At 43.1% G+C, this 10,740-nt stretch overlaps 1 protein-coding gene across 1 annotated transcript; it reads right to left on the bottom strand.

The window, feature by feature from the left end:
* Positions 1-5,298: 5,298 nt before the first annotated feature.
* Positions 5,299-10,039, bottom strand: LOC122539868 (glucose-6-phosphatase catalytic subunit 1-like). Its single transcript, XM_043675001.1, has 5 exons — positions 9,785-10,039; positions 7,486-7,595; positions 7,272-7,377; positions 6,751-6,866; positions 5,299-5,884 (listed from the first exon to the last, which is right to left on the bottom strand). The coding sequence occupies exons 1-5, from the start codon at positions 10,021-10,023 to the stop codon at positions 5,370-5,372; spliced, it is 1,086 nt and encodes a 361-aa protein (XP_043530936.1). The 5' UTR covers positions 10,024-10,039; the 3' UTR covers positions 5,299-5,369.
* Positions 10,040-10,740: the final 701 nt, after the last annotated feature.

Genomic DNA, 10,740 nt, shown 5'->3' on the forward strand with positions numbered 1-10,740 from the left:
CATAGCCAATGGCCTTTACTATAGAGAATGTGAAATAAAGAACATCAGGAGGATTAATATTCAAAGACACCATAAATGACATGATTTTGAAAATCGTGCAGGAGCAAAAGATCTTGCTGTCTATATGCAAGAATTCCTAAAGATATAGCACGGGGCAAGTGAGCAAGATGGTTAAAAAGCACATACTATTTGAGTTTATAAATAGAGGAGTATATAAAGATCATAGACAAGCAGAGGTGATATGGCAGAAGGAGGCAATTCAGCCCATCATATTTGCCCCTGCTTTCCAAATTAGCATATATGTAAGTCCCATTCTCCTGCTCTATGTCCATTACCCTCCACATTATTTCTATTTAAATAATTATCTAATGTCCTCTTCAATGCCTCTAGTACAACTGCAGCTACACATTTCCTGACAGTGCATTTTGGATTCGAACTGCTCGGGACAATTTGTTTTCTCGTCTCACATTTGCTTTTTCAAATCAAGTGAAATCTGCATCTTCTGGTTCTTGATCCTTTTATGAGTGAGAACAGATTCTCATTATCTATTCTGACAAGCCCGTTCATGACTTTAGAAATGACTAAATCTCCTCTTAGCCTTCTTCTGTCCAAGGACAACAATCCCAAGCTTGCTAAAACATTGATGAAGTGAATGTTTTTTATCACCTGAGGCATTGTTGCCATCTAGAATCCTGAATGTGAAATGCTGATTCCATCATTAATTTAATGGGAGTGGAGCATGAATTCAAGAATTAATAATTTATGGATTTTTAGACATGTAAACTATGGGAACATTTTGTTGAGCATCTTAGCCAGCCCACAGGCACCAACCTGACCTCCCAGTCACTGCTCATTTTAATTCCCCTTCCCCCACTCTCTTTCCGACCTGAACATCCTTGGTCTCCTCCATTGCCAAAGCAAATCAGATTGATTATTCTACAAATCAGGTAGCATCAGGAGGTGGAGAAGTCAACATTTTGGATGTAACCCTTCTTCAGGACTGGGGGTGGGTATGGGGGAGCTGCAGATGAAAGAGGTGGGGGAGCAAGGTGATGGAGTGGGAATAGGTGAAGGCAGGTAGGGGGTACGACCTGGTTGGTCAATGGGAGAGATGAAACCAGTAGGTGGCTGAGAGGAATTGAAGGGAGGGGCTGGAAAGGGAGTCGAGGGATGGGAAGGGTGGTTATTTGAAATTGGATAACTCAATGTTGAGTCCTCCGGGCTATAGGCTGCCCAGGTGGAGGTACCTCCAATTTGTGGTCTGATTTGCTTTGGCAATGGAGGAGACCAAGGATGGTCAGGTCAGAGAGAGAGTGTGGGAAGGGGAATTAAAATGAGCAGTGACTGGGAAGTCAGGTTGGCACCTGTGGGCTGGCTGAGATGCTCAACAAAATGTTCCCATAGTTTACATTTGGTTTCTCTGATGTAGAGAGGACCGCATCGGGAGCACCTGATGCAGTAAACAGAGGGGACTCTGTCTTTATTGTATCTAGAGGGGGAGGTTTAAAGCATGGAGGTGGTACAGTGGAGGGCTGTCTGGATGACAAAGGGAGGAAAAGCACTATGTTCAAAATAGTTGGACATCTGAGATGCTTGGAAGTGGAATTTCTCCTCGTCTGAGCAGGTGCGGTGGAGGCAACAGATTTAGGAGATTGGAATGGACCGTTCCCTTTGCCAATCCTTGGTTTGTGCCACTCTCCATCACCCCCTCACCGAACCACCAGGTACTTTCGCCTGCAACTAGAAAAGATGTAAAACCAGCCGGTATTCCAACCCTCTCACCTCCATCCGGAGCCCCAAACAGTCCTTCCAGGTGAGACAGAGGTTAACCTGCTTCTCATCCAACCTAGTTTACTGCATCAGGTGCTCCCGATGTGGTTTTCTCTACATCGGGGAGACCGAACGTAAAAATAGGGAACAGTTCACTGAGCATCGCAGCTGGGCCCACAGGGACTGACTGGACTTCCCAGTCACCGCCCATTTCAATTCGCCTTCCCACTCCCTTTCCAACATGACCATCCTTGGCCTCCTCTATTGCCACATCGAATCAAACCACAATTTCAAACAACCTCTCTTTCCATCCCCTGACTCCCTTCCCGTCTCCGCCAGCCCCCTTCCAATCCTCTCAGCCACCTACCGGATTCATTCCTTCCCTTGACCAACCAGGTTGTACCCCCTACCTGCCTTCACCTAACCCCACCCCACCCCACCACCCTGTCCCCCCAACTCCTTTCTCTGCAGCTCCCTTTACACCCATCCCCAGTCCTGAAGAAGGGTTACACCCGAAACGTTGACTTTTACACCTCCTGCTGCTGCCTGGCCTGCTGTGTTCTCCCAGCCTTCTGCTTGTCTCGTTGGATTTCAGCATCTGCAATTTTTTTGTCTGTATTCTACAAATCAAACTTTCTGATCTTTAGGATTGCTTCTGGACATTTACTTATAAGATCATATGAAATAGGAGCAGGAAAGTCATTTAGAATCATAGAGTCATAGAGATGTACAGCACAGAAACAGACCCTTCGGTTCAACCCGTCCATGCCGACTAGATATCCCAACCCAATCTAGTCCCACCTGCCAGCACCCGGCCCTTATCCCTCCAAACCATTCCTATTCATATACCTATCCAAATGCCTTTTAAATGTGGCAGTTGTACCAGCCTCCACCACTTCCTCTGGCAGCTCATTCCATACACGTACCACCCTCTGCATGAAAAAGTTGCCCCTTATGTCCCTTTTATATCTTTCCCCTCTCATCCTATACCTATGCCCTCTAGTTCAGGACTCCCCCATCCCAGGGAAAAGACTTTGTCTATTTATCCTATCCATGCCCCTCATAATTTTGTAAATTTCTAAAATGTCACACCTCAGCCTCCAAAGCTCCAGGGAAAACAGCTCCAGCCTGTTCAGCCTCTCCCCATAGCTCAAATTTGGCAAACTGAGGCTGCTCCACCATTCAGTAAAATTATCACTGATTGAGTAGTGGTCTCAATTCCATTTTCCAGCCTGTTCCTCAGAGCCCTTCACTCCCTTGTCATGTGTAAGGTGCTTCCTTATAACCTGTAGCACACTTAAGTGGGTAATCACCAATTGGAAATGGTATGCTAATATATTACAAATCAAAAGGAGTATAATCGTCTTTGCATCCATAAGTAATTGGAATTGTTTTCAAAAGAGATCTCTGGAATGGAGAGCTAAATGCTTCAGTTATCATCTGTATGTTTTGAGTCTGCAACTTTGGAAGTCAATTTTGAAATGTAAAACTTTGCTGCAGATGCAACTGACAGCTGTCTGTCATTTCTTGTTTTTCCTGTTAAAACTCACTTTGTAGCTAACTTTTTATTGAGCTCAGAATGTATTTGTAGACCTTGTGTGGTTTTAAAGGTTTCAGCTTGTCCTAAATAGCAAAACAACACATCCTAGTGCAGCCTATATTTTTATCCCTGGAATAATTATACAATGTTTCCGCCTTCTGCAATGATACTGCAGTTATAACCAAAGTGCATACTCTCTTCATCAGATGTAGAACTTATGCCTGAAATGTCGACTCTCCTGCTCCTCGGATGCTGCCTGACCTGCTGTGCTTTTCCAGCACCACACTCTGATCTCCAGCAACTGCCACACTCTGATCTCCAGCATCTGCAGTCCTCACTTTCTCCTATTTCCTCAGTCGGCAGCCTCAGCAATTTCTTTGTTGGAAAATTTTCAGATTGAAATAGCAAAATTAAACATACAAATTATGCCATGAAAAGAAAACTAATTGTTGTCATTTTATTCAAATTTTGTTTTAATCTTGTCACATGCTTTGTACCATTCCTCAAACAGAAGCAATCCTAAAAATAAGCAACATTTCAAGATTTTGCTATATGCCAAGTTTCTAAAATAAAAATTGTGAAGCCACTGACCAAATGGTAATACCCATAAAATGCGTGGCCTTTGGCTGTTCTGACGCACAGGGTGTTTGATGACAAACACCTCAAATCTGACACAAGACTCATGGTCTAAAGGACCACAGTGTTGCCAACCTTCCTGTATCACCAGAGGTGTTTTATTAGATTAGATTCCCTACAGTGTGAACAGGCCCTTCGGCCCAACAAGTCCACACCGACCCTCCAAAGAGTAACCCACCCAGATCCATTTCCCTCTGACTAATGCACCTAACACTATGGGCAATTTAGCATGGCCAATTCACCTGACATGCACATCTTTGGACTGTGGGAGGAAAGCAGAGCACCCGGAGGAAAACAGGGAGTATGTACAAACTCCACACACTCGTCCGAGGCTGGAATTGAACCTGGGACCTTGGTGCTGCGGGGCAACAGTAGTGATGCCTCTGTAAAATCCTGCAAATTTGCGGACAGATTAGACACTCCAATTTCAGTTCAACTCTCAGGCCAACATCCCAGAGGCACTGAGCAACAAGAAGGAATACGTTTCATAAGTGACATAGGACTAAACCTTTCTCTCCTAAATGAGGTGCAGTCATTCTCTGGATTCATCAGGTGGCGCAGTCAAGTGCAAAGCAGTGAGAACCAATAGAAATAGCAAGAGAAGCTGGGAATTGGAAAGGTTTGTTGGGAAGGGAGTTGAAGCCCACTGTCAAGGAGACCCATTAGTTTCCTTGTGGAGCCATTTTGCCATTTAGCTTGGACACAAGCAGCACGAATGTGAGCAGCTTCCTGAGCTTGATTTCTGGCTACTGATGATGTCAGAGGGTGAAGCAAATCACCCCAAACATCTTGATCCCTCACCCTTTCTAAACCCCACAACAGGTACTTAGTAAAAGAAAATAGCACTGATTCAGATGTTAATCAGATATTAATCTCAGCAATAGGGTTACTACTTCCGGTATAGGCCCTTTTGTTAATCGCTGAGATTCATTTTAGAAAATACAGGCCCAAGGAAGTGAAAATGACCCAGATGTGATACGATTGGCTTGAGAAACAAACTCCAAGTGACTCTAGATTACCACTCCCACTTTATAACGAACGATAACAATAATTTTAAAATGTTTCTCCAGCAATCCTTTGCCAGACCTAGTAGCTCAACAGAAGCATCTAAAACAAATCTGGCAACACTGTGAAACCAGAGGAGGGACATTTTTGATAAAATGTTTATCTTGTCCACTGTTTTTAGCCAACAGTCATCTCCACCTGTCCAATGGGCATTGACACATGACTGCAAACATTTTGTTTGGTATCATTTTCTGCTCTCTCTTGCAGGAAAATATACAGTGAAAATGAGTTTTAAACAGAAAACTGTGCAGCTTTTATTGTGCATTGTACGTGAAGCAGTTAAATATGGATTGAGTTTTCTTTAAGGACCCCATGACAACACACCTTATTGCCTGTGTTAATGTTTCATTTTCAAAATCTATAGAAGCTTTTCCTTCTCCTCTCGGTTTACAATTTGTGACACACAGTATGGAACAAATACCACAGCAGCCAGAGGTACAGCAGCACTCTTACAGAAAGACAGAAAGTAAAACAAGAATTCTGTCTGAGTCGGGGGCTTCACTGAGTCAAACAGATGCAGGATGAGTAATGAAGCCACTATACAACTTAGTCTGAAGCTGAACTGCTGGCTCCTCTTCCCTTTGCAGCTCTCAGCATAAATGGGGGAGTTGAGAGCTAATCCCAATCCGAACAAGGCCCCCATGTTCCTGACCAGACCAGCGAAGGGAGTGCTGTCGATGTGGACCCATTCTGCTCGGGCACACCATCTCTGGGCTTTCTCCACTGACCACAGTAAGTCCACTCCCAGCACTTTCAGCACCAGATAGAAGCCCAGAGCGAAGGAGAACAAGGACAGAGTGATCTTCAGGTACTGCGTAAACTTCATATTGTAGATTGTATCAATCCGACCAAACGCTTCAGCCACAATCAACCCTGAAGACAATAGATTACAACAGTTAGCACTGGGAAGATTAAGTGAAATTCTTCAAATCAGTACAAAGCCTCAATTTTATGAATAAGCCGGAAGGAAAGACAGGCTGAGTTCACCAAGTTAACAATCACACAAAACCAGGTTATAGTCCAACAGGTTTAATTGGAAGCACTAGCTTTCGGAGGTGTGCTCCTTCATTCACCTGATGTTATAACCTGGTGTTGTGTGATTTTTAACTTTGTACACCCCAGTCCAACACCGGCATCTCCAAATCATGACTATCATCTCTCACCAAGGCCATTGTTTTGTGGTGACTGAACAAGTCATATTCTGTTTTAATGATGTTGGGCTAATACTTCTTTTCCCCAGCTTTTATGGGTGTTACATTCTGTGGCTGAGCAATTCAACTCAAGCCCAAAATGGGAGCAAACCCAATAGAGTGAATGACAAGGGCAAATTTGACTTTAAGTGCTGCTGGTGAACTGCAGGCAACAAAGCAATGCCTCACAACAGCTGACTGTTGGAGGATGTGGGTGTACGGCAGAAACATTTTCAGATAGTAGCAAAGAATAGATCTGGGTGTTGTAATCCTTGGCAGGGATCCCAAATACATTCATAGTGACCCAAAGGAAGCCTGCGTAGGAGTGAGCAGGGGACCTGCAATATCCATTAAATCCAATCGTGAAAATATTATCATCACCAACTGCAAGTATTTGGAAGTGTCTTTATTTAAAGGGACTGAAGCTCACAGCTATAGAATGCACACTACTTATGATCCAGTGCATCAAACTGAATTTCTAATACCATGACAGCTGAAAATATCAAAGATCCATTCTAACTGTGACCTATGTGTAATGTGTCCACTGACCTGAAGTGACTCCCAGGCAGACCTGATGTGGGAAGTGAGCGGCAACAAACACTCTGGATGCACAGACACAGAGCTGCATCAGCCAGAATATTGTCCACAACACTGAACGGAGACACCTGGAACATGAGAGACTTAATGCAAAGCAACACTTAATACCAATGTTTAACTATTATCGCGAGGTCCGATTTTAACTTTGATCCAATTTTGGGTGGATGAGGAATAGTGAGAATTTGGAAACTCCCACCCTTTATGCAAGATCAGGCCCAGTGATTTGTAATGCCAGAGGCTCAATTAAATCCCAGCAGCCAATTTCCAGATCGATAATCCTTAGTTTACGACAGGATCCACTTGGGGGATCATGCACTTATTACCAGAGGTGACTTTGATTAAACCAAATAATACATGTAGATCTCTGCTCCTGTTCATATTCAGTTAATTATATTTGAATAGAAAGCAACTGTTTTGAACCCCAGCCTGAGGTTGCTGATATAAAACCAACAAATCCATAATGTGTGACTCACCAGTTCTGAACGCGATGCTGCTTTTTCTGAAGTGTGCTGGTCAGAAATGCTGTCACCATCACATACCAAACCCCAGCTGATCCCATAGCGTGACCCGATGGGTTTCCTGAAACGGACAAAGCTTGGGGTCAACAGAAACACTGGAAGAAATCCAATCTTTGTTTTATTAAGACCTATACCCTCTATAGTATGAAAGTGTGCTTGTCTCTCGTACCAGGCCCTGTTTCACAAGTTATAGGATATTGCTGTAACACAGGAAATGATGAGTTGCTGTAGTAGGACGTTTCATGAACCCACCAGTAAGGTCTCTGGCCAAATAATATCCTGAAAGAGAGGAGACACATTGTCAGGTATGGGTTGATGACGGATACCTTTTTACAGGGCAAATTGTTACAAGCTATGAAGCACTGTGTGAGATGGTGGTGAAAGTTAATTCAAGAATAACTTTACAGTGATAATTATATACATAGATGGAAACAAAATCAGTGTTGGACAATGGGGAAATAACAGTGGAATAGGAGTGTTAGGTGACTGTTCCAAATGGTCAGCAAAAGACAATGGGCTGAATACTCTCCAGTGCTGTATCTATTTAATGTTCTTTCAGGAGATACTACTCTATGATGCTGTCCATACTAAAGAATATGCTATGTCTAAAGTTCATTCTCACCCTGGGATTTGCTTTTATTGTTGTCCAAGGGGTTGTTCCTCATGGATGAGTGCAGGCATGAGTATCAACAGGAAATTTGGTGAAAAGAACTGAGCTTTTCATATTGTGCAGCCACATGTGTACACTTTCAGTTGGTGCTCTTCAATGCAATGCTATAAAGCATCTTCAAGAAATGAAGCTGCTCAAGAAAGGCCAATTTAAAGTGGGGGAAGGGGCCTGTGGGGGGCATAGAGTAGTATTTCAGCTAATTCCTGGTATCAAACTCTCCACTCTCGCTCTCTCTGCTATTGTGATGGATAACACATGCTCTAGGAGAAAGTGAGGACTACAGATGCTGGAAAAGCACAGCAGGTCAGGCAGCATCGAGGAGGAGGAGAGTCGGCCATTTGGGCAGAAGCCCTTCATCAGGAATGTGGGAGGAGAAGGGGGCTGGGAGAAAAATAGGAGTGTGAGTGTGGGGCTGGGGCAAGGTAATTGGAAAGGTGATAGGTAGATGGAGGAGGGGGCTAATGATGATAGATTAGAGAGGAGGGTGGGGTGGATAGGTGGGAAAGAAAATGGACAGGTAGGACAGTTCAAGAAAGCAATGCCGAGTTGAAGAGTTGGATCTGGGATGAGATGGGCAGGAGGAGAGATGAGGATACACACATTCTGTCCTTTTTCAAATGAAGAAAGCAATCAGCATCATAGGCTGTTAATTTGCAAAGAGGCCTGCTATATGAAATGGGAAGTGCTTCAGAGATTTCATCTCATGTGCAGCCCCTTTCAAAATGGAACCCACCACATGATTGGGATGATCCCATCCTGAGGCCTACTCTGTCCTGTTAATGCCCAGCGATACAAGTGAAAATGGACTGTCTGCCTTTTCCGGACTGAAACATCTCATAAACTTGAATATCCCACCTGATTAGGGAATTAAACTTTGCTAACCCGTCAGACTTGCACTCCCAGCATGTTGGCATTGAAAGGGCTTTTGTTGACTTTTCACATCATTCATTGCCACTCACGCTCAGACATGGAACTGTAACTGTCAGCACATTGGACTGCACAGTCTTACAGAGGTGTGATGGCTCCATCTTCACATTATTATGTATGAGCTCCAACGCAGAGGTAGGTAGCTGGAGATTGTTATTTCTGTCTCAGAGATCCTCACTGCTATCTGTAAACTGTGAGTTTACAGTAAAAACGTAACATATTAGAATAACAAAAACCTTTTAATCTATGCCAATCAGAGTCCAGGAAACCCAAACATATCTGCATAAAAGGAGAAGTAAATATGTAACCATCATATGAGGTGTTGGGATATACTAGTTGGTAATGGCAGGAAGATGGGACAAAGACACAAACTGAAGCTATGGAAAGTTTCATGAATAAATTGATGTGGGAATCTAGCCTTAATTCTAAACTAGCAATGGGTAAGTCTGCAACACAGATAAATTATAGGTATTTTAACCTTTAACTTGAACTTACAGTTGACAGGCAGTATTATAAGGATAAAAAAATTTCCCATAGTATCCAGGGATGTGCAGGTTAAGTGGATAGCCATTGTAAATAACTCCACCTAGGGATATGGGGATAGGATGGGGTCGGAAGGTGGGTGGGGTGGGGGAGTTGTGGAAGGAAGTGCAGGTCTGGGTTGGATCTCTTCAGAGGGCTGGTGCAGACAGGATGGGTGGAATGGCCTCTTTATGCTTGTAGGGAGTCCATGTATATTTGGGTGAGTCAGCATCATCAGATGTGCATCCCATGCACAATGCACCCCAGACCTACCCTTCCTAAGACGCTTGACAGTCAAAGCCTAAGATTCTTCCTAAGACATTTGGTTGCGTTAGTAATAAATACTTACCATTTGAAAATGAGGTTGAGCCAGTCTCCAATGACAGCCACCCAGATGAGTTTGACACCCACGGCTTCACACAGATGGAACCAGATGGGAAAGAAAACAAAAAAAGTGTTTCTCAGGTCAGCAGCAAAAGAGATAAAGGTGAACCAGCTCTGGGAGTCCCTGTAATTCATCTGTAGATACTGCACCAGCTCTACCCCGGAGCTGTGGAGCAGGTCCATCCCAGCGTCCATTCTCTCCATGTTGAAAGATGGTTGAGGTGTCCAACACGATGCTTATTTTCCTTAGTTCTTGCTTTTATCTCTTCTTGACTTATTGCCCAAACCTCTCTTTGCCGTGCCAGTTATATACAAATACCTGCGAAACCCACACATGCATGGAGTGATCTTTGAACTCACAAAATTGACCCAAAGTCAATAAGAGGCATTACATAATTTTAAGCTGATGCAAATATGTTTTGGACATTTGCACAGAAAATTCCTTTGGTATCTGACTTATTGATTCATCAACTACTTTTGGAAATTAGACAATAACTCGTGAATTTTCTGTGTCTTCGAATCAAACAATTCATTGCAATTGTTTCATTATGGATTTCTTTTCATCTTTGAATTGATGAAAACCTCATTTTTGCTTTAACTGCAAATGTGAAAGACCAACATTGTGTTCAGCAAAGTAACGTATAACTTCGTTAGTTTCTCTTTTGATCTTGGCAGTAACTCCACAGTGATCAACAATAAAAGTTCAAAAAACCACAAATCAGATAAATCAATAACAAGAAAGATTTTTTTGGTGGTCAGCAGTCTGCAAATAACAAGGTTTCATTCCATGGTGTTTACACAAGCCCTTCAATCTCCACATTCAATCAATCTCTATTCTCTGTAGTTTACATAGTGAATAGGCATTGTTAGGTTCTATATTGACTCCAAACCTAAAATATGCCATCCACTGCAAAACGCTTT

The sequence above is a fragment of the Chiloscyllium plagiosum genome, chromosome 33 (assembly GCF_004010195.1).
Source record: "Chiloscyllium plagiosum isolate BGI_BamShark_2017 chromosome 33, ASM401019v2, whole genome shotgun sequence".
Taxonomy (NCBI): domain Eukaryota; kingdom Metazoa; phylum Chordata; class Chondrichthyes; order Orectolobiformes; family Hemiscylliidae; genus Chiloscyllium; species Chiloscyllium plagiosum.